General features: G+C 39.2%; 1 protein-coding gene across 2 annotated transcripts in view; it reads left to right on the top strand.

Annotated features, from left to right (window-relative positions):
* bbs4 (Bardet-Biedl syndrome 4) overlaps window positions 1–25,070 on the top strand; it is a 122,296-nt gene extending 97,226 nt beyond the window's left edge. For both annotated transcript variants that reach the window (XM_076302728.1, XM_076302735.1), the window contains exons 15-16: window positions 4,313–4,520; window positions 23,871–25,070. In XM_076302728.1, the coding sequence (XP_076158843.1) occupies window positions 4,313–4,520; window positions 23,871–23,998 (336 nt within the window). In that variant the 3' untranslated portion in view covers window positions 23,999–25,070. The remainder of the gene's footprint in view (window positions 1–4,312; window positions 4,521–23,870) is intronic.
* Window positions 25,071–25,338: the final 268 nt, after the last annotated feature.

Below are 25,338 nucleotides of genomic sequence, written 5' to 3'. Positions count from 1 at the left end.
TTCGCGCACCCTTCTCACCTTTTTCACCCCTGACCCGTTTTCATGCCTGAGGTTGAATTGTACAATGAAATGCTTAATTGAATTAGCTTCTAGTTCTTTTTATTGGGGCAGTGTTCAACTTTTATGCCATTGTGGGTTTCCCTTTCTTAGCAACCGTTGCCACTAGTAAACAAAGCTATCTAATATTATGTTATAACAATAGTTGGATAATGAAAAATACGACTTAAAGCAGAGCCTTAAGGCAAAGCCGAGTCAATTTAAATGTGTAAAACAGATAGTTATATTCTTTGATTATGATTGGCTAAGTCACGTTTACAGCCATTATAAAATACTCTGCAAACATACACCTAAACACACTTTGTCTTATGCCTAACAATGCCTAAAAGCTGTTCTAAAATCACTATAACAGCATCTTGGGGCTTATTGTTTAATTAACTGAAACACTGTTTAAACATTAACGCTTTAAACTAGGGCTGTCAAATGATAAAACAATAACAAATGAATTTCATATATTGAAATGAATTAATCTAGATTAATTGTGATTAAAATGTTTCCCCCTAAAGACTAAGGGTCCGTCCCATTTCTCCCCCCTTAAAACTTCCACTTGGTTTTGATTGCCCTCAACATTAAAGCCCCCTCGACAAGGGAAGTGGAGGTGAATATCTTTCCCTATGAATTGGGACACCACTATATGCAAATTAGCGTAGCGAACGTGCTCACCTACGTCACGCGCAGCGCCGACGTGTCTACCGGTAGTAGCCTGCTACTATTTTCATTCAGTAACATGCCCGTTCCAGCGGTCATCGTTGTGTGGGCTGTGCTAGTAATTCTACGTCTGGTTAATCAACAATTTCACCTCCCACTTTGTTTTAAGCCTGCATCGGTCCTGGCTATATTTTGAGGGTTGATTTTAAGGGGAAAATAGCACTTCCCCTTGCTCCCTAAAGTAATGGGACACCCTAGCCCTACACGTGCACGCGCAAAAACGAGGGTTAGGGCAAAAATCTAGGGGTAGGGGAGGTATTGGGATTCTTAAAGGGCATATTAAATACAAAACATCGCCAAATTAATGAGTAACCACAAAGAGTGTATATCTGTGACACAAGTAAAACACTTATATTATTTAAATGATAATAATGACACAGTCATTTTGTTTTCAAATATTAATTTCTTAAGAAATACTACTAATTTGATGCTGTTTAAGTCGTTTACGAAGGGTGCACTGTCACTTTAAAAGCACTGTGTCTACACATTCTCATAATGATCTTTTATAAGCTCCATTCAAATATTGGGCAACACTTTACTTGACAGTATTTGACATAAGAGTGACATGACACTGTCATGAACACATGTCAAACCTAATCCTAACCTCTAATCCTAACCCCAACCCTAACCATAACTCTAAACCTAACCCTAATCCTAACACTAACTTGTTATGACAAAAACTGAATGTCACTTGATAACAGAAGCGTTATGTCATAAACATTTATGACTTGTTAATGACACGTTCATGACAGTGTCATGTCACTCTTATGACGACATTGTTAAGTAAAGTGTAACCAAATATTGTCTGTGGCTAGTCCACAAACTCTAACATTGTGACACACATGTATAGCACAATATTAACAATGATAAACATGATATTAAGTTGGTATTAACAGTTTTTATTCTTTTGGATATAGAAACATGTAATGATATGATGCTAGCTAGATATTTTCTGTTTGCAATTAAAAGTGAATTATGAGCATGGTAGCCTACATGTATAGCTAAGTGGAATGTGTTTCAATCGGCATATCATGTGCTTCATGTGAACAAATTACTGAAGACTTCAAGACTCACCAGTTCCATTACACAAGGCAAATACCACTCTTTATATTCTTGCCTATTTCCCAAATCACAAAGAGTTCAGCCTATGTCAAAGTGCCCTGGCTCTCACAGTTTATAGCTGGTCAGTAGTGGGGAACTGGATAACTCTGCAATCTCCTATAGCATCGTCTTTATTGTGTGGCTTATTGCTTTTCTAAAACGGTTACTACATATCTGGCAAGATTTCATAAAATAACGGCACAGCAAAGATAAATATAATGATTAATTATAGGGCTTTCAAAATAGAAATAACTTTTAGAAATAAGATTATATCACTTTTTGCATTGCACATGTATCACATCACATGAAATAGCTTTTTCTCAGCTTTTAAACAATGTTAGCCACTAGTTGCTGTGGTAAACAGTTCGCGAGACTAGTGCAGTGCCCGTTCAAACATGCCATTCCTGTAGAAAACCGTAGCCCAATTAAATGCCCAATTACATGCCCATAGGTACGCCTGCTTTAAAAATAGGATGATAGGGGAAAACATATAAGCATATTGAAGTTCTGAGTGCATCACGACAATTTTTTCTTGACTCAAAGTATTCTCTACCGCCGTGGGCACCTACGTTTACAAACAACAAACAAGTCCTATGAACATTACCAAAAAATGCAATCACACCTTGTTTTATCCATAATATCTTCATGTACATTTGTTGGAGAGACCTCAACTATTGACTCAACATTAATAAAGTATTTTATTTGCAGACAAAATAATGATTGAGGGCATGTGGATACAAAAAATAACTCTCAATATCAGATTTGCACTTTTTTCCATATCTAGGGCCTTATACAGTACCCTCCAGAATTATTGGCACCTCTGCTAAAATTGACTAGAAACCGGTATAAAAAGTAATCTGTTGGCATTTTATTGTAATCTCACAATGAAAACAATACGGAAATATCCAGCCTTGAAGGGAAGCAAAGCACTATATTTTGAATTAATTTGAGCAACGTGGTTTTGTTAACAAAAATATTTATTTTTTCAAAATAAATGTACTTCTTTTCAAGGATGGATTTTCCCTCATTGTTATCATTGTGAGAGTACAATAAATCACCAGAAGATAATTTTTTATACCTGTTTTAGTCAACCTATGGAGGGTATAAAACGAATGGGCAGTACAAACTCTTAACGGTCCAGACATAATGTCTGTCTTCCACCCTATAAAGTTTGAGCAGGCTAGGAATATACTTTTCAAGATGTTAATGCCCAAACATGGCCTAAGATAAGGCATTTCTTAGAGTGTAAAAATTATATAAAATCAAGGGTGACAAAATGTATGAAAACATTGGAATTTAGCAAAAAATATATTTTACACGTCTTTGTTTTGGGACCTAAATATTAGGTAGACAAATTTTGCTGCACAGTCTCAGAATTTCCTCAACCATTTTCCTGAATTTTGTCTGATTTGACATAGAATGACCCTGCTGGCTTAAAGGAACACGTTATGGATGTATAGATGTTTAATTACCATCAAATTCAGAGTGGTTCATAATAACACTACATTTTAGGCAGCCAAGATTACTTTTTAGCCAGCGGTGATTAAATATGAACAATTAGCATGCTACTGGAAACATGCTATGTTACCATTACTAGAAACTAATTTTGACTTAAGTGAACTGCCAACTGATTTGATATCAGACCAACATCTTCAGGCTACCAGTTAAATGTATTGCTGAATTTACTTTTAAAACACCATGGTATATAGGAAATATGTACTAATATATACTAAATATGTCTACCTTGATAAAGATGCTTTATTTGCATGTTAGCAGCTGTTAATGCTACACTGAGCAACAAATGGCTACAGCAACCTAGACTGCATTACAGTGAATGAACTATAGTAACTTTGAGATGACCTGGCAATTTCTGTAAAAAAAAATTAACATGTTTACTGGAGATGATGGTTATTACAGTGTGGAGTCGCTACATGCACCATAGCTGAATGAACCATGATCACTATTTTGAGATTACCTGACAGACACTTTCTGGAAATGCATTTTAACTATGGTCAAACTGGTTTATATGTTAAGACCTTGGAGTTGTTGTTACTGTGTGGAGTTGAAATTCAAAGTAGAAATATGCTTTAGTTATAATATATAAGTTAACACATCACATTTTCAAAGAACACATCATCAGGCTTCCCTCCATTAATGTGAGCATTACGTTAGCTTTGTAGGCAGGATTTAGGACAAGACAGCAGGACGATCAGCCTGATAATCGGGAAAGAAACGTCTTTTATACTTCATGCTTGAAGCCCGGCCATTATCACCTGTAGGCTCGAATACAGCCTTGGCTCGGCCTGGCTTGATAGTTATTGTTGCACTACCATGTCCTTGTTGCACTGTCCTTGATGGTTCTCTATTATTATTCACTTTGAATAAAAGCATCAGTTAAATGACTAAATGTTAATTGTTAATGGCCTATTTCTGTGCTTTATGTTAGTTGATTGATATGGCTCAGAAGTTAGGATCAGCCCTCCAGTCAGGAGAAAATGTTTTATGGACCAGACCCAGCAAAGATGGAAAAGCCAGTCAACAACAGACGACCCACCGAACCACCACTACTCAGCAGCGCCTGGGCACCAATCAAGCCTTGGGGCAGGCAATGTCCTCTGCAGCAGGATATAATAAGAGTATCCAACTTACTGCAGGTTTGTGTGTGCTGTGGGTAGTCCCAGTCATTTAGATTTATAAAAATGTGTAAATCATAACTTGTGGCAAACTTCAGGTACATCATGGTAAGATACTGTATAATTACAATATTACAACATATCAATAAAGCTTTTAAATTTAGAATCAGCAACATCTTGACATGATGTATACCATATTTGACATGAATCAGATGAATCGTCTAGGAGATGTACATCAAAATTGTTCATGTACACAATGCACAAAATCCCAAATATCTCACATCCTGTTGGGTGTGGCTAATGCAATGTACATGAAAGTTGTTCGTCTTGGGGAGTTACATGCACCTACCAAATTTGGTGTGCACAGCTGAAAGTATATGTCAACCATGAGACGTAAGTGACATAAGGGGGCGCTATAGGCCTTGAGCATGTGAATCTCTCGCATATATATTTTATGCGAGGATGAGATACAGAAAGAAAGTGACAAGTGAGAATGACAGCATAGTGGCCTCTTTTTATGTTATTTTTTCTTCAGCCAACGGTGGGTTAAAGTGCGTATGTCAGGTTAAAAAACATTTTTGACAAATGAAGGGACATGAAGCAAGATAGTAGTGAGTAGTGATTTTTCTTGAAAAATCTACTTTAAATACAATTATACAACAATTGGTTTCTATGGAACTATTTATTTGTTTCTGATTGGCCGAGAGACGTTCCATGACTTGGAATATCCCTGGACATTTCAACTCAGACTTTGCACAGCTAATAATAAATCACTCCGCTATACAATGCGAAGAATAGATTTGCATTTGACACAGTTCTCATCCCAGCTCTCCACTATTTCAAGCAATGGGTTACTCCTTAGCAAACCATAACGAAACAGTGCTTCACCACATCTGTGGATTAAGCCACACAGTCAACTCAATGTAAGTAAGATAAACGAGGATGGTAATTATTCTCAGCATTGTGTATAATATGATTGTCACTTGGAGGAGACTTGTAGATAACTAACGTTAGCATAGTTAGCTAACCGCTGCTAATGAGCTAGCATCGTCACGTCAGGCTGTGCACAGTAGTGTAACATTTATTCACCATAAATTAATAAAGTTGAGTGGTTCTGCAATGTAGACTATGTTTCCGTTTTTTGCTGTACCATGTCCCTTACATGACATGGCCCAGTGTCCTTGTAACATGCATGCAGCAAACCTACCTAGATATGAATGTGATTTCAGCCCGACTTTCAACATTTCTTTCAAGAAGACACGTAAACCACAAAGACCCGTAACGAGGGATCTGGAATGTTGGTTACCTAGCAACCAATATGCTGTCTATTGAAAAGGGAACTATTTAAAAAATGTAAAATTTTTAAACAATAACGGGATGTTTTCAGATTATTTAGTTTGTGGTAGAATTGTTGTATAAAAGCAATATAGCACTCGTGATCGTTTGATTGGTCATGGATATTCCCACGGCTGTTGTTGCCTGCGCCACTCGGCCTCCGGCCTCGTGGCTACGGCCGAACAACACCCGTGGGAATATCCATGACCAACCCCACTCTCACTCGTGCTATATTGCTTAATAGAACAATATTTACAGTTATTTTTATAACTGAATTTATGAACATTCCAGGAAACATTCCAGACACAATGATGACCTCATAAGAGGGAGTCCAGCAAAGTTGGTAAATTAAAACACATGGGATAAGGGATCATACAGTAGGTTTTTTTACACTTATGAGGCCAAAAACATTTTCATTCAACAACTTCATTCCAGTATGTCATGCTAGAGTCTACTACCTGCCTGACATAAAAATATCCTGATGCATATTTTCTTTACTGGCAACCATTATTGATCTTAAAATGTGATGAAGAGGGTATGGGTAAGTAGCAATGCTTGAAAATGCCAGTTGTGTCACTTGCCATCACATATAGGCTAAACTAAGTAGAATCAGTAAGCAACTCATTAGTCTGTGTTCAGCCAACGATGGGCATATATGCTTTTCTTTAGAGACCTGACTATAAAACCATCAGTGTATGTGCTACCACACATTTGCTCTTTATATATATACATCTGCTTATCAACTAATGTTAGCTATAGACAGGCTATTCATTTGCTTACTGATTCTACTTAACTTGTTGTATATGAAAGCCTATGTGATGGCAAATGACACTGCCATTTTGAAGCCATGATACATACATGATACATGATACTAATCAATTTCTCACTGATGATTTGATAGCCATGATTTACCTAAATTTTGTAGCCTATTCGTCTTTACTTTGTCCCTGCCAGTCAGGCTCATGCTTATGAACCACTGGTATGTCATAAAGAACATTTTTGGCCTTATCAATGTAAAAGAAAATGCAGCTAAAACCCATTCTCCCCTAAGCTCAACTTTGCTGGACTCCCTCTTATGAGGTCATCACTGTGTCTGGAATGTTCATAAATTCAGTTATAAAAAGAACTGTAAATATTGTTCTATTGTATTTAAAGTTGATTTTTCAACAAAAATCCCTACTCACTACTATCTTGCTTCATGTCCCTTCATTTGTGAGTTGTGAGTGCGATTGTAAATTCACCTAGGCCTATAGTTTGACTATGTCTTGGAAAGTTATTACTTGTTCACGAGTTGTTTCAGTTAGCATATTTTCAATGTGTCGCTGATGGTTAAAGTTTTCATAACTAAGGCGCTAATGGAGCGCGGACCTTTCCAAGGCAAAATCCAGCCATTAACTCATTGAATGCCAAGCTGTTTTCGGAAGCTTTGTCCTAGAGTGCCAGCAATCTAGACCATTGTTGATGATTTTTGTACAGCCACAGCATATTCTGGCTCGTTTAAAAGGTGAGACTTTAAGCTCTCAGTGGGTGCAAATCGTGTATTTCTACACGCCTCTGTTCCTGAGAAATCCCAAGCTAAACAGTGGCTAGTTTTCATCAAAATCGCTGTTTTTTTCTAGAAATGGAGATATAACGTCTTTCATGAAATATGAAGTGTTGCCTGTAAACTTTCAGGGAAGTGATCAGCGAGACCTGGCGAGACTGCCACCTAGTGAAGGACCCACGAAAATGGCCTGGTTTTGACCTGACGTGCATGCGTCATTGATTCGACCCAAAGCGGCAACCGAGTTATGATAAAATGTCCAGATTGTGCGTTTTCATGAGTTTTCGATCGTCATATATTTAATTTCCATTCATCACAGAGTTCCCAAAATCACATATAAGGTGTATTAGAGTGTCTAGTTTCGTAATTTTTTTTAAAAAAAAAGCTAAAAACGTAATAGTACGCATACAACGAGTCTGAAAGTGGACCAAGGCGAAATATTTTGAGCTGCTAATTAATGAGTGTTCAATTTGTTTTTTTTCTTTGGAGCATATGGATCCTTCTTCTTGATTAATAGCGTAAGAACAAATAATAGGCTTACAGACGGAGATCGCGCACCTATCACTGTAGTTGGGATAATGTAGGCCTAATCATTGCGGCCTCACAGATGGCAGAAAGACACCGCGATCTGAAAGAAACTTAAGTGCACGTGCAAGTGAAATTCTTTAAAAGCAATCAGTAGTTTGCATTAGTCAGCAGGTAATAATTGAACAATGAATGTTTTTTATTTTTTTAACAAATAAAGAAAACATATAGGTTATTGTGAGTAAAGGGATAGACTACACACTGACAACAGCAGATGTCCATAAGCCTCTATCTACTGTAGCCCACATCCAGGTGAATTAGATATGTTGGCATAACATGGGCGATAGATGTATTTCTTTACAAAATAAATCTTTAATAATAATGAATTGAAAAAAGGTAATAATACCAGACATGATTGATTAGAGGCCACATATAAGAAAATGGACAACATATCCACATCAGTGCCTATCAACACAAGTGGTTTTCATAGGTCAGGATTATTAGCAGAGACTTTCTAATAAGGAGACACAGCACTCAAAAAATCCTCCATAGAAATGCATAGGGTTAGTTTGTAACGCTGTTGTCTACACATATCCCACCCCTTCCTCGGCAAAACGTTGACATGTGAATACATTGAGCCAATCATGTAGTGTGATGTGAATACATTGAGTCAATTATGTGGTGTGTTGTGCCAATCATGTGTTGTGAACTCGCCGCTGGAGCAAGGTTGGTGTCGTGAAGCCTTGCGCATACGCATTTCTGCCGGATAGGATGCCCGATGAGTGCCCAAATAACGTTGCAATATGGACGCCGAGTGGAGGGACTTGCCTAAAAGGACTTTGTTATTAGGCTCTAAAACAGATTGTCAACAACATTATAGAGCTACTGTAAAAGATTCAGTTTGCACTTTCAGGAACACATTGGATCCCATTTAGATAGAAATTCAACATTAAAGATGGGTCGCTATCCAAAACGTGTCTTGCAAGTATGGCTATGTCTGTTTTTGGCTGCATGCATGAAGGCCGACATGAGCAATTTTTTTTTTTTATCGGCTCGAGGTGCTACTAAAAAAAATTCTTCAAGGTTGGCAGGCTGAGATGTTGCAAAACACATCGAAAGACGCAATTAATCAGAAATAAATAATGTAATCTGCAGCGCTTTATTTAACAAACTGCAAACAACAAGAGAGTTGAGTTCACTGCGAGGCCAAACCCAAGAGCAGAGACGAACTGATCTCTGCAATAGTCATTTTGGAGGTACAAACTCTCCCTGCTCCTGCTTCCATTTTACATTGACTTGACATTTTTTTAATTGAATTTTTGCGACGTTCTCCTGATGTGTCTTTTGCACGAAAAAGAACATAGGCTACTCACCTGTTCTGCTACTAGGCCACTGAAAAGAACAACAGAAAATCTGTTTAGGCAGTCGATATACAGTATGGTAACGAGCTGTGTGCGCCTGGAAATACGATAGAAGATATGCTTTCTGAATAGTACAAGTGTTCTTCCCAATTGTTTCCATAAAATAGTCAAAGACAGAAAACTAAGTCTTATAATGACATAATGGTATAGTCTGTTTTCCATTTAGGATGTGCGGGTGAGGAATAAGGCTTTCATGGTGGACCACACACTTTTTTTGTGTCAGGAACTCTGCACATAGGCTTAGTCCATAGTCCATAGCCCAGATCCAGCGAAGACGGCTCTGGTCATCCCATCTTACCCTACCCCCACTTCCTCTAGCCTACCATTCAGGCTATGAAGACCTGCTGGGAGTAAAACAACTTGTTGCCGTTTTGGGACATTACGCTACGTTAAGCTTTTTCACGTTAAGCCCCCCTCCCCCACTCCCTTCTTTCACAAGCAGTGCAGCTTTCTGAGGTGGTGCTTTCTGAAGCTAATGTAACAACAAATACCACCAATATTGTTGTGTGGCAATAAAAGTATCCAGGGTTTGCGCAAGTATCCTAAATATATAAATAAATTAATAAAATTCTTAACGTGAAAGCTTAAACGTAGCTTAATGTCCCAAAACGGCAACAAGTTGTTTTACTCCCCGTATGCGCTCATTATAAAGAAAGTTTAACGTGTCCCAAAAACAGCTATCAATTACCAATCACCAAACGTCTTATAAACAAGTCTTGCCAGGAGCAACACCTTGCAAAAAAAAAAGATAAAAAATAGGCCTAGGCCTAATAATGGTTGGAATAGAAAGATGCAAGTTATGTTTTAAAAACAAATGCTCCCGTTACCCCGCAGAAGTTTCAAAGTAGCCTACACCCAGCCTAAGCCTACTTCAGAACACCTCATCGACTGTCTGTAGTAGGCTAGTAGTCGATTCAATAAAAAGATTTCTAAAGAAAAACGTTGCATCATTAGGCTACTCCTACCTGGATTGGAACTCAGGACTGCCTGAAAGAACAGACCTGTTCGGGAAACACGCGCATTAACCCACTCGACCATCAGACAACGCTAGGTGCATCGAGTATTGGGTAGGACCAGGGTAGGAAATTCACGGCCCTTGTGTTGGCCGTGATGCCCCTTTGAAAATCAGAGGTTTACAGGCCACTGTGGCCTTGCTGCCCCATTCTTTTCAATATTCTGGTTTGCGTCCGACTAATAGCGTATTTTATTAGCCTATGGCCAGTCAAAATAATCTTAGCATTCACAGTGCAAATTAATTTAGTCTTTTACGCAGTGAAGAAAGTGATGGCAGGCAAGCGCACGGCAAGAAAGAAAGTGCGTCCAAATTCACCCATTCTTCTCAGTTGCACTACTCGCGAAGTAGCCTACTCATCACACAGACATCACAAGTATCACATCACATGAAAGAGCTTTTTCTCAGCTTTTAAATGGTGTTAACCGCTAATTACTGTGGTGAACGGTTCGCGAGACAAGTAAATAATATGATTACATTTAATCATAAATTCTAGGTTCTGCGCCTATCTCCCTACCCATTCATCTCGGTGGAATACTTCACAAACCCTTCGTTCAACACATGACAAACCATATATCAAAATAAACAGCAGACCTTACCGAACACAAAGGTGTAAAGCAGTCCCCTGTACAGTTAGCCGTTCCAGAGTAATCCGGTTTTTAATTTGCAGCAAATTTCGACATGCATGTCTCCAAATTTGGGCTTTAAGTTTCACAATGTGTTTACATTTTTCTACATTATTTCATAACAGGCCAAATACAAAATAAATGTTACAAATATCGCCTAGATACCGGTAAATATTAAAATCAGAGGATATACAGCTGACTTAGAGTTTGTGAAAGTAGCCTTAATCATCACAAAACGCTAAGCATGCATCTAGGCTATTTGAGTTTCTTAAAGCTGAGCTGTGCTTAAATTGTTCAATACATGATTTCATAACAGGCCAAATATAAAATAAATGTTAAATATAGCCTAGATATGTGTAAATATTACAGGATCAGATGACTTACAGTTCTATGTAATATGTCATGTTTCATGTTTTTGTAAGTTTCATACAGTGATGCAGGTCTACTGCTGTGAATAGGCTAAATACAACCGTGAACATGGTTATAACCTACAACTGTATAGTTAACTTTGGCCTCAGTGCCCTGACATGTGGCCTTTGTGCCCCCCACCAAATATGCCCAACTAAAGGCCAAGTGGCCTTGCCCCCAAAATGGTGAAATTCCAAGCCTGGGTAGGACTGTACACTGGTTGCTGTGGCACAGCCTTGAGTGACCGAATTTGTTTTCCTTTGTCATATGAATGCTGTCATTTTGTTAACATTACTGTTAAGGAGATGCTGTATGCTGCAAAGGCTATATTTCAACCTCATTAGTGTATTTAATTTTTTTTTACCGCGGAACGCCACAGCGGACCTACGCTGCCCCCTAGCGGCTGAAGTTGTACTTACATTTCAGGCAGCTCTGTTTTTTTCCCGTGAATGAAGTGTCCATTTTTAACTAGTACCCACTGTAACATTGTTCCATCATTTGCGCACACAGGTTTACACAGAGTGATGAATACCACTACATCTTTTCTTCTAAGAAACCCTGCCAGTTACCCTAATTAGTTGTGAAATATTCCTTCTTTTGTTTTCTTTATCATTACACAACTTTTTATATGCTTTCTGTCCTTTTTGCAACTAAATGTGAGTTTAAGAGATTTGCAGATTATTACATTTTATTTTTATTCACATTTTACACAACGTCCCAACTTTTTCTGTTTTGGGGTTGTATTATAGCTATCATTCCTTATGTGAACAGCCTAGAGTTTGTAGCTGTCACATACATCTGTTTCTCTTAGTTGCTTCCTGTAGCCTGAAGTCCATACCAAAGTTTAGTTTTCAACCACTCGGTGAGTTGCACAATTTTGAAAACGAACGTTAAGGGTTGTTTTAGGACATGTTTGAGTAGCCTACAGTATGCCTGCTGGCAGCCACTCTGACTAGTCAAAGGCGATTCAAAACGAGTCAGAAAGGTTGAGACAGGACCAATCGTCAACATTTCGGTGTCCACCACTATAGTTCATCCAAAACAAACCAGAAAAGGGACTCAAAGTGCTAAATACCAGAATTTTCCTTTAAGCTATTCCAACTGTCACTTGTCATCAACTATGACTCCCGCCAACTGTTTTCTCTGCCTAAAACTTTCAAAATAAACGTCCTCACTACAATAATTCCCTATTAAACTAGATGTACCGCATAGCGGTACAAAATATGACCGCCGCTCAGTCCTGTACATCCAGTCCGCAAAAATAAATCATATTAATGAATTTGTCTCCATCTTCTACTCCATCCCCCACTCTTGAAACTTTTGTGTATGCTTGTTTGAAATGTGTGTTTGCGGGCCGCACACAAAGTAGCCTACTGGCACTGCAAAGGTGAATAGATGTGTAGCACTTGCCAAAAAATGTGTAGCATTGTTATAAAACCTTTAAAATATATAAACAATCACAAGTAGGGCAGTTCATCACAGTCCATCCATTGCAACTGGACTGATGAAAGGTACACCTGTAGGCTACATTGTATTTGGGAAAAGCAGAAGGTAGCAGCATAATGTATTTATTTATTTATTATTAAACAAAACAATCCCTGTCAGTTCCATGCAGTTTTCAACAGCTATCAAGAAGAGAGGTTATGTCATGGATTTTTGTGAATGTTTCTTCTTCTACATATGCATAGGTTTAGTCATCTAGTTCATATGATATTCAGCTTTATTGTCAATGCACAAATTAAATACCAGTAATCTAAAACAAAATGCCGTTTTACCCAGTGGTGCAAATAACTGACATGTCCAAAAGGGCCTTCATGAAATGCGTTGCTAGACTGTTCATACACATTTTAATGGGCCAAGTTAAAGAGCTACTGTCCGTTATTGTTTGTGCAAATAATATGCTGATTCATGTTCCCTTGCATTTTGCAACTATGAGGTCCATGGTTAGTCTGGCTTTCGCCAGACCAAGCTCAATCTTTTAAGAAATCGAAAAGGAATCGCCGGCAGATCAGGCTGAGTTCACCCAGCCTAGTCCATGGTAGGCGCCCGATAGAAATATTGTTTAATTTTGCGATTGAGATATCCACGCACTGGGGCCCCCCTTGCGACGTGTTCGCCCCCGGTTTCAGAGCTATTCTAAATGCAAAAATGCATAGAGGGAGTTATGACAAAACCGTGACTGTTAACAAACTATAAGCTATAAAAGGTAGGCCCTATGCTAGGCCTATTACACAACATAAATTGTCACTAGGCTATGCTGGCGACCCAAATAAAATCTCCTTTGGGAACCAATGGCTTACAGTATCAAGCGGACTTAAGCTGCCACCTCTTGGCGAAAAGTTAATAGTTTTGCATATCAGTAGTAATACATTTCACGCAGCTGTGTGAATCACGGAAAGCGACACTTCTAAATGGAACCCAACCCACTGTACAGTAGCTCAAGGTCTGTGGCTAAAGCAGCCATAATGAAAGCGTTATCATTGTTTGGATACTTCACACACACATGTTTTTTAATCGCATACACTACTACTACCAAGCTGGAATCAAAGCGCATCGACTCCCCTCTCACACCCTAAACACGCACTTCGAACAAACAAAAAACGTCTCAGTCTCACGGTATAGCCATAGGCAAAACTGTATTGGACCGGTGTAACGTTGGTACTAAATCATCCATCGCAAAGAATGATTTTTGTAGCACGTGCAACAAATATGTGTAGGTACAGCCCTGCCCTGGATACATCTCTCAACATGCGCTCTAAAACATTTGGTTTAAATGGAGATGTAGTTCATGGGTGCGTTAATAAATGTACATTGCGGCGAGTTGACACAAATTATTCACTTTGACGAATTTATGTAGTTTCAGTCCTAGTTACTTTACTTTGAGCCATGCTCTTCCTTACTTGAACCACCTTTGAAAATAGAGGATTGAAGTAGCCTATATGGGTGTTTGGGAATGAACGTTGACTCAGATGCTTTTTGAGACTTTGAGCTAAATGTCCCAGCCCGGTGTTTAGGATGCATCATAGACAGGTTATCTTTCAGGTAGCCTATATATTTTCCATTAGAACGTGTTGTGGCTAACTCACTTAGCTCCTGTTAGTAGCCTAGGTTATGGTCATAAGCAAATGAGATGACAGTCGAAAGATGCAATTAGTGCTGTTATCTGTTAGCTGTATATAGGCTTCTTGGTAGCCTATAACCGCATTTATGGTTTTCTACAAATACATCAATAATCAAATTGGCTTCCATCACTCAACCAATGCTAACGGTAACATTATTTTACCTACTCTAGGCTATTGATATAACTTAAGATTAACGTAGCCTGCCTGCAGTAAAATCAAGCATGTCCGATAAACATTCTCAGATTTATTTCGGCTTCAAGAAGAAATGGGAAATATAGCTGCAAGCAGCAATGCGGGGGCCTAGCAGTGTGCTATAGCAGGAATGGCGTTGCCATGGCATGAGCAAGCACTCACAGCAAGTTTGATTGCAATTGGATAAATAATGGCTGAGAAATAAGCTCATTTACTTTGTTACAGCGCCCCTAGAGGCCAAATTGCCCCAATGTCTTTGTGAGCTCTCACAATCAGCTACCATGTCCCTCTACCAAGTTTGGTAGTGTTGTTGAGATGTGAGCTCACTTTCCTTATTACAGCACCCCTAGAGACCAAATGAGACCACTTTCCTTGCATGTCCTCACAATCAGCTAATATGTCCCTGTATCAAGTTTGGACTTCATACATTAAAGCGTCACCGAGATGTTAGCCCACTTCCTGTTTTGCGGCTTCATCGCCATATTTGATTGGCTGTCATGGAATTTGAAAAATCTGACATTGTTTGTGCGGCTCGGTCTGAAGATCATCTCCGCCAAGTTCCGTGAAAATCAGATGAAATGTGTGACCGCTGAAACTTTTTGTAGAGTTTGGACTAAATCCAATATGGCGGAAAGTGACGTAATAGGGGTCAGTGAACTCTGGTCGGTCCAGTGATTCCAACAGTGCTTTATTTGTGAAAATTGGTCGCACCGTTCAATGGTCACATGCATGAATGCAATCTAGTTTCGACCCATTGGTGGCGCTAGAGTGTTGGGCATAGAGTTCTGTAAATTGGTGAGAGTGATCATGGGACAGTGCTAAATCAGTGTGCCGAATTTCATAACTTTAGACCCAGCGGTTCAATTTTCGGCCAGATTTTGACCTGTTGGTGGCGCTAGACGGCTGGGTTTAGAGATCCGTAAATTTGTATGAGTGGTCAGTGGAGTGTCACAAAACTTTCTGCCAAATTTCCGCACTTTTTAGGCAGGCGTTCTATGGGCTGCCATAGACTCCAATGGCGGAAGTATAATAGGAAAAGCTAGTAACTCAATAGATAGATAGATAGATACTTTATTGATCCCCAGGGGAAATTCAAGGTCTCAGCAGCATACATACAACACAGACACATTCTTTAACAGCAGAAAGAGTAATTAAAGTATATAATATAAAAACACAACTAAGCAGTAAGGACAGTAGAAGTTAAAGAATATGCTAAATATACTAAAATACAAATTATACTAACACTTAATACAATATATAAAAATATACTAAAATACAAATTACAAAAATACAAATTATACTAACACTTAATCTAAATCAATTCTAAAAACAGTATCCACATAGTGGTGATTAATAAATCAGAGGCGCTTGCAATGACTGAGGCAGGGACTGAGCCTGTGATTCTCTGTGCATAGTAAGGTAGGGTAAGGTGCTCTAAGGTGCTCTGTGTGAATGAGTGCAATGGTGATAGTGGTCATGGTGATAGTGCAAATGAGTAAGTCAACAGTGCAACAATGCAGAAATAAAGTAAAGTAAAGTATATCTATATATTTAACTATTTAAGAAAATGTATTAGCCTGGCTAGCGCCACCACTTCTCAATGAGACGTGGTCTGGAAACCAAACGTTCATTTTCTCGTATTTGAAAAAAATGCCCAGATCCGTTTATTGGGTGCCACGGATGTCTATCAAATGCGTCTGTGCATAGCTCATCATCGTCTTGCTTTCCCCCTTGTTCTGTGATTGGTCCCCTATCTCAGGCGAAAATTGGCTCCATGGTCTCCAGGCTGCCTTAGCAGCGTGAATCAAATCGCGCGCAAGGCAGCATGGGAACACCCAGGCTAAAAATGTATAAGTGTGGCCACAGTTTGCTGTGGCATGGAGGGGGGGGGGGGGAGTTATGCATATGTGCTAATGTGCTAATATAGCACGCAAACAGTGAGGCATAAAGACAGTGGTACAAGTGGCTAGTGAACAGACAGTACCAAACATGGAGGGGGTGAATAGGCAGGCAGACTATGCAGACAATGGGCCCTTTCATGACATTCTAAAGTGCATCGTCACTCGTCAAAAGTCTATTCAAATTTAGTAGGATGTCCAGTTCACATTGGGAGGGGTTTCGCTATCAAAAGTGGAGCGCATGGCGTAACAAGGTGTTCCTAGGTCTTTTAATCAGTCATATGGGTGTGTTTGGGGCGTAACATCATTTTAAACCAATGAGAATGACATCTGTCATTCCTTTTTAACGGCGCAACGCGCGATATGTCAAATAAATGCATCGGTATTTTGGCATTCAAAGGCGCATTTGAAGGAGGCTGCTTGCGAGACCGTATAGAATAGTCATTCTTAAACCATGCTTTACTAAAACCTAGCATAGCCTTCACACATTTGTACTCGTCTATTTGAACTCATTGGCAAAGTGAAACTAACTTCACCAAGGAGTCAGTCAACGACAAGACAGTTATATGCAGTTACTTTCACTATTGACTGACAATGGGTTACCACCGAAAACATAGGCTGGAAAAAGCAACACTTACCCTAATATTGCTCAAATGACTGAATAAAACATTTATCCTGCAGAGGAGTTGCTTATATCTCGTGACAGTGCGTCTTCAGCTGTGCTCCATACGTGTCTCTCGCCTCTCCCCTAATCACTTTTAACCGTCATTACCAATTTGCAAATGATGGTGAATAACTACTCATTATGAGATGTACAGTATTTCGTAATATCTTTGTTCTAATTATGTTTCCCATTGTAATCGTGCAATTTGTAATGCTTTGCATGGACGTGCGCTGGTGTGCGTTCATGAATGATAGAAGGATGGTGCGTGCACCTGCCAATATGACTGGTGACATGCGCTCTTAAAATAGCATATGAACAACTCGCCATTGACTTCTGACCAGGTTTAGGTGGTGTATGATAGCGATTTTTAGACAACGCTCTATAGTCAGGGGGCCAATTCTGAAAAGGGCTTCCGTTAAGACTTTTGCGGACATGTTTTGGTACAAGCTGTCACCCTATTTTTTTAGGTAGAAGACACCCATAGGTAAGAAATCAGGGTGGTTGTCAAGCTGAATTTTTTTGTGTGTGACTTGTACAAGCAATTTCAGGCCATTTTTTTGGTTTCCTGCTCAACACGACATGCCAGCAATAAATGTTGAATATCTCCACAACCACAAGGACCATATACATAAAAAAGGTATCAAATGAAAGCATGTGCTGTCTGCAGAAGTGTCAGAATTGACATTTATTGTACAGTGTAAGAGACAACAGAACTAGAACATGAAAAAAACAATCTCCGCCTAAAGAGAACCCATTTTCAAAGTGAATATCAGCTTGGAAACATAGCATAGTATCCCAAAACCTCTATCAATCAGTACCCCTATCTATGGGAATGAGTCAAGCCAAGTTTAAAGCTTGTAGGGAGAGACAGTGCAATACTGCACAAGTTATAATTCTTTAATGTCAAGGCGGAAATGTAGAACTGTAGATGGTGGTCTATGGTGCTATTTTACTTCATTAATGTACCAGGTTGTAACACAAATTATATTTAATTAACATATCACTATAGTTATTAATTCCATCCTAACATAACTGCTCTTTCACTTCTTTAGGGTTAGGGGTAAGTAACTAGTTAGTAGTAATAACTATATAATAGTCGTATGGCAAAGGTATGTTTTTCCCCATCCAAGCAGTGACTCTCAGGTAGGCAGCCAACAGAAGGCACCCAGGGACCATGTCCATGTGCTCAGTCTGAGTCCTGGTCAGGGACACAAAAGAAGCGTTTACTGTTTTGATAATGAATACCTTCCCAATACAAAACATGCATGCATGCATCCAAGGGCATAATATAAATCTAATCTACAAAACAGGAGAAAAAAATATCATGCCAAATAATCTGAAACAATATAGTTGCTAGCCTAGAAATCTAGACGCACCCTAGCAGCAGCAAATTACATTTGCTGCCAGGGCTAGTCTAGCAACTCTCTGTTGGCTTGTGAGCTGGAAAAATTAAACTTCTATCAAGCCAATCAAATTGTTAGGCGGGCTTAACATAATGATTGATGGCAGAGTTGCAGCGGTTTGACTTGAATTCCCTGCTACTTGAAAACAAAGAAGATGGATCTTGCTGTTGGCAAACAGCTTGACATGAGTTAAGCTTTTTTTAAGTTGGCAAAAGTTTGAACTAGCAAACTAGCTCCGCTGGTGGGAAAACGCATGGGACTCGTTCTAGCGCTGTCCTATTGCGTGCAGAGGGAATTTGAAAGACAACCGATTATCCCGCCCCTCGAACTGAGCACTGCGAACGGTGAGTGCCCAGACCCTACATTTTAATGTGGGTCTGGCTCGTCAGGCTATATAGTTGCATAGAATGTGGCAAAACTCAATAATAATGATGTGAGTACCTGAGTATTCTTGCACCGAGCTGCACAGGCACATCCACATGCCCCACTACAAAATATTCCACTTTTTTGACATTGCCTGGTACTGCACTGCCTTTGTTTGATAGTGGGCCCTCATTAGGTGCAGAGACAAGGCATCCTGAGTTGGTGGTAAAGTATCCAAATTGGCTTTCACTTTCCAAAACAGGGCACAGCAAACATCATGGATTGAAGTGCTGGTCGTTTTTGGATCATACAGTTTGTAGACAAACTGTTCTGTTGAGGTTTGGGGCAGCCGTGGCCTACTGGTTAGCACTTCGGACTTGTGACCGGAGGGTTGCCAGTTCAAACCCCGACCAGTAGGCATGGCTGAAGTGCCCTTGAGCAAGGCACCTAACCCCTCACCTAACCCCCTGAGCGCCGCTGTTGTTGCAGGCAGCTCACTGCGCCGGGATTAGTGTGTGGTTCACCTCACTGTGTGTTCACTGTGTGCTGAGTGTGTTTCACTAATTCACGGATTGGGATAAATGCAGAGACCAAATTTCCCTCACAGGATCAAAAGAGTATATATACTTATACTTATGCTTATAGAATAGCTGGACTTGGTACTTCATCCTCACCAAAGTTGTAGAGAAGATGAAGGCACAACCTCATGATCCCACAACCAAAGGGTATGAGAGGCTCATCATTCAGTGCAGTGACACAGATGTACTGTGAAATTTGGATGAAAGCAGGAACTGCCAAGAAACCACGCTACATTAAAGTGCATGATATTAAAATGTCAAATGAGATTCTGGATGGTCTGTTGGCATTTCATGCCATCACTGGATGTGACACTACCAGTCAGTTCACTAGAATAGGAAAAAGGATGGCGTGGAAAGTGTTCCATCAGTGCCCTCATCTTCTCCACAACTTTGGTGAGGATGAAGTACCAAGTCCAGCTATTCTATCCTCAGCAGAACAGTTTGTCTGATGATCCAAAAACAAACAGCACTTCAATCCATGATGTTCGCTGTGCCCTGTTTTTGAAAGTGAAAGCCAATGTGGATACTTTACCACCAACTCAGTGGAAACAGTCACCAGTGACCCATCCACAGTTGCCCTTACCAACCAGTTGTGATTGGCACATGAAGGATGGAATGCTTGTCCCCCAGCTTTTAACCAAAGAACCTGTACAGGCCAGGTGCTTGGAGCTGACGATATGTGGATGCAAGGAAAGTGGAAGTCAGTGCAGTACCAGGCAGTGTAGATGTCAAAAAAGTGGAATATTTTGTAGTGGTGCATGTGGATGTGCCTGTGCAGCTCGGTGCAAGAATACTCAGGTACTCGCATTATTATTATTGAGTTTTGCCACATTATATGCAACTACATTGTTTCATATTATTTGGCATGATATTGTTTTTCTTGTTTTGTAGATTAGATTGATATTATGCCCTTGGATGCATGCATGTTTTGTATTGGGAAGGTATTCATTCTCAAAACGGTAAACTCTTCTTTTGTGTCCCTGACCAGGACTCAGATTGAGCACATCCCTGGGTGCCTTCTGTTGGCTGCCTTCCTGAGTGTCACTGATTGGAAAGGGAAAAACATACCTTTGCCATACAACTATTAGTTATTACATTACATTACATTTGGCTGACACATTTTTAACTAAAGCAACTAACAACATGGTTAACAGTTTAAGCTTTATAAAGCAATTCTCTCAACACGTATAGGACCATTTTAAAAAGCTCTAGTACATTAAGAATAAGTGCATCAGTGAGTGCTGTTTTTTAAACAATCGAGAGTCAGTTCTAGTCAGGTGGAAAGTGCTAGGATCAGCAAGACTAGTTATTACTACTAACTAGTTACTAACCCCTTACCCTAAAGAAGTGAGAGAGTAGTTATGTTAGGATGGAATTAATAACTATAGTGATATGTCAATTAAATATAATTTGTGTTACAACCTGGTACATTAATGAAGTCAAATAGCACCATAGACCACCATCTACAGTTCTACATTGCTGCCTTGACATTAAAGAATTACAACTTGTGCAGCATTGCACTGTCTCTCCCTACAAGCTTTAAACTTGGCTTGACTCATTCCCATAGATAGGGGTACTGATTGATAGAGGTTTTGGGATACTGTGTTATGTTTCCAAGCTGATATTCACTTTGAAAATGGGTTCTTTTTAGGTGAAGATCTCCTGTTCTAGTTCTGTTCTCTTACACTGTACAATACATGTTCATTGGCTTTCATTTGATACCATTTCTATGTATATGGTCCTTGTGGTTGTGGAGATATTCAACATTTAGTGTTGGTATGTCATGTTGAGCAGGAAACCAACAAATTGGCCTGAAATTGCTTAATATCATACACACACACAAAAAAAAAATCAGCTTGACAACCACCTTAATGATCATGCTTGCACATAAATTGGATTATATTGCACATTTGCCCAAAATTACAGTAGGTAACATGGAAGAAAATGAAAGCACTTTGGGAAAAAAGTCCGCTTTTACTACTTATAAGAATATAGTGTTAAAATGGACAAAAAAACATTTTCTAAGCTGACAACCTGGCTAGAACACATGTTAAGGGGTTAAATATTAATACTGGATAGGTTGTATGCTTGTACCAAAAAGTGTCCGACAGAGTTTTAATATCAGTTTTGGCCCCCTGACTACTAGGCCCCTCCCTAGGTTGTTAATTGCCACACCCCTGGGCGCAATGCTTAAAAAATAAACGTGCAAAATACCGAATTCAACTTTGCGCGGGTGAATAACGAGTATTACACCATGCGCTGGTGACCCAAAATACAGCCCAATGGGGGCCTTCGCAGCTTCGCTGCTAGGCCCCCAATTACATGTCATGCAGAAATCATCCTACCCTTATTAGGCGTTCTCTGCGGTAAACTACAGTCTTGTCCTTAGGAAGTGTAGTGTCTTTCCAACCCACTTTAGATTAACTTCCAACAAAATTACGTCTCACTGCAACGATGCGCCATCTGGTGGACAAACGACTACGTGACGCCAATACTGGAAATGCAGGCAAATTATTATGATGAATATTTGGTTTTCCTTTAATCCTACTGAATTTGTAATTATGTATCGCCCGTTGTAATTGCCGATACTGATGGTATGTGCGTGCCTGTGTGTGCGTGTGTATATGTGTGCACCACCATACAGGCCAATGAGTTTACAGTCACTAAATTTACACATAACTTAATTTTTTTAGACCCCCCCCCCATGGATGAAATTTTACGAAACTTGGCATACCCCCAGAGAATGTCAGGTTAATCATACACATAAAATGTGGTGCAGTTCTGAACATCTTAACTGAAGAGAGGGGCGATTAAAGCAGAATGATATTGCATTTTCATTTTTTACCGGGGGGTGCAAATCACAAATGAGTGATTATGGGCTAGGTTGATGTGGGCCCTTGAGACCAACATACCATAAAAATGTCTTCATCCTCGGTGCCACGGTTCAGGTAGTTATTTAGGAAAAATTGCATTTTTTGGGTTTCCCAGCGCGGGGGTGGGGGGGGGGGGGGGGGGGATTGGCCCCCGGGGACCAAACGAAAATTTTCCGTAAAAGGGGCTACATACCCCGGTGGTTCAGTGTCCCGGTGGTTCAGTGTCCGGGTATCGTTGACCAAAAATTCAGGAAGTAGATTCCTCTGCCCACAACTGTTTCAAAATAAAAGTCCTCACTACAATAATTAACTATTAAATAATTTAACTATTTGAAACTATTCAACTATTTAACTGTTCAGCCATTCCAACTATCAGTTGTCATCAACTATGACTCCCGCCAAATGTTTCCTCTGCCCACAACTGTTTCCAAATAAAAGTTTGTTTAGCATTTTATGTTAATATATGTTTTGCATTTTCATGCACTGGTAATTCCTCGGAATTACATTTTCTAGTTTATTTCTGTATTTCCACATTGCCACATTTATGTAGGTTATTTATGTATCTCTACATAGTTTCATTCCTGTATGTATTTCCACGTTGCTTAATTTTATTATTATATTTCCGTAACTGTATTATGGAAATTAGGTAACAATTACGTAGTTGCAGAAATGAATTACCAGTTTTACCAAACTGTATGGATCAGTTTATTTAATTGTACTCTCTCTGAATTTATTTCTGCATTTATTTATTTATTTATCCTAAAGTCATCTTTGGTCCTCCATCTTCTATTCAGTAATGCTGCTGTGCCAGCTGCAGCTCTCATTTGGATGTTAGCATAGCTTGTAGCCACTTTGGCGGCTTAAGCCGCCAGCCGGCTTACTTGTGCTACGTAGCACCAATTTTCTTTCCACATTTTTCTCAACCGACAGTACATGACTATTTACATTGTAGATACATCAAAACTATTAATGAACACATGTGGAATTATGTACTTAACAAAAAAGTGAATTAACTGAATTAAGTGAATTCTAGTTTCTTCAAAGTTGCTATTTTTTTTTTAATTTAATACCATATTCAGCAAGCCATAACTTGACAAATATTCATCTGTGGGCCAAATAACTTTGCATTCATTCATAGTTGAATTGAAATGAGAAGGTGTGTCCAAACTTTTGCCCTGTACTGTATACTACAGATGTTAATAACCAACTTTCTGTATTCATGTAAACACCATATCCTGAATATGATGAAAACCGTGATACGCCTCATAACGGAGATACTGAAGTGCATGTCATTTTAATGTCAAAATATGGAAATAAGGCTAATATATTGTTTCATTTATGATCTTTAGTAACTTAAATTTTTCATTTTCGAAATTCTTAAATGACGTGGTGTATATTAAATCTATAGGTTCATCGTCCATTCCCTTGGCACCTGATGTGGAACCCAGTCCAAACTGCACACCACCAGAATCCCCTGGGGACGAAGACACTACAGATTTTGATGAACCTAAAACTACAGACAAATCATCCCAGTGAAAAACAATGGCTGTGTAGAGTTTTGCAGGGAGATAAACCTTTGTAGAAAACAGAAGAACTTTTGGTATTCTAAACTGGAAGTAATCTTTTGTCATTGTAGATATCTATGGTAAGAAATGTATACGGTAGAAATGTATACGGCACATTAACAGTTGGTATTCATATTGCCATTGTGTTATTTTCCATTTATATTTGTGTCGTTTTGTGTTGGTTATGTTTAATATTGTTAGAAGTTAAAAGTTCATTCTTTGCCTGATGTTAAATCAGTATCACATCCTTTGGTGTACTGGCCTCATTGAGCATTTCAATACTTCCCCTTGATATGTCAATGAAATCTGGTCTTACAAATGCTATTTGATAGGCCTTCTTCTGCACCCTTCCTTCTTACTTCTTGCTAGAGTGCCGGCTAGGTGTTCAATAGCTTATCCTAAATGTGTACACTGCGTTCCAAATTATTGTGCAAATTACATTTTTCTCAGATTTTCCTAAATTAGTTGATGTAAATGACAGTCAGTATAATTTTCAAGTCATCAACCGTATAATTCGAATTTTATTGAATAAACCTCCCAATAATAACAGTATTTTTTTCAAAAATAAAAAACTCAAAATGCACTGTTCCAAATTATTATGCACAATAGAGTTTCAAGACATTTTATAGGTTGTAAAGAACTAAAAATGGTATGAGTAATTTGGAGGTCATATAAATTAAATCAAAAGTTATTTCAATCAAAAACATCTTAACAGGCCAGGTTACATGTTAACATAGGACCCCTTCATTCACAATTCTTGCATCCATTGAACTTGTGAGTTCTTGGAGAGTTTCTGCTTTAATGTCTTTGCAGGATGTCAGAATAGCCTCCCAGAGCAACTGGGATCCATGCATTTCCACAGAATTATTTTTGGAATCTGATCCCTTATCATACCTGTTTATTCGTACTCGTCGCTCGACTTATCGTGACTAAATTCAAGATGGCGGCGAACGGTAAACTTCCTGAGGGTACTGTCTGTATAAATCGTCTTATAAATAAACTACCACTGCTTTTTCAAAGTTCTCAATGTCTTGTTTTAAATGTCAGGGCCCTCGGAAGTCTACCAATGAAGTGTGGAGCTACTTTGAGCCTCGTAAATGGTGTAAAACAGTGATTTATTTGCATGGCTAGCCCGATGCCCGAGGCACCCCCTTTGAAAACCTGTTGGTAGCATCGGCTAACTAGGGCCAGATTTCAGAGTGCAGGGGACAAGCCAAGATGAGCTATGAGACAAAAGTTCACACTCTGCATCATGTTTCAACACACTTTAGGTCAATATCACACCGAACTTCTCCTTTAAACCTTGCGCCC

The sequence above is a fragment of the Alosa pseudoharengus genome, unplaced genomic scaffold (genome assembly GCF_046254945.1).
Source record: "Alosa pseudoharengus isolate Yale_2024_CS ecotype anadromous, Long Island Sound unplaced genomic scaffold, YU_APseudo_1.1 YU_APseudo_1.1_scf_10, whole genome shotgun sequence".
In the NCBI taxonomy this organism is placed as follows: domain Eukaryota; kingdom Metazoa; phylum Chordata; class Actinopteri; order Clupeiformes; family Clupeidae; genus Alosa; species Alosa pseudoharengus.
The sequence above is the reverse complement of the archived record's forward strand: the minus strand, read 5'-3'. Positions and strand labels throughout refer to the sequence as shown.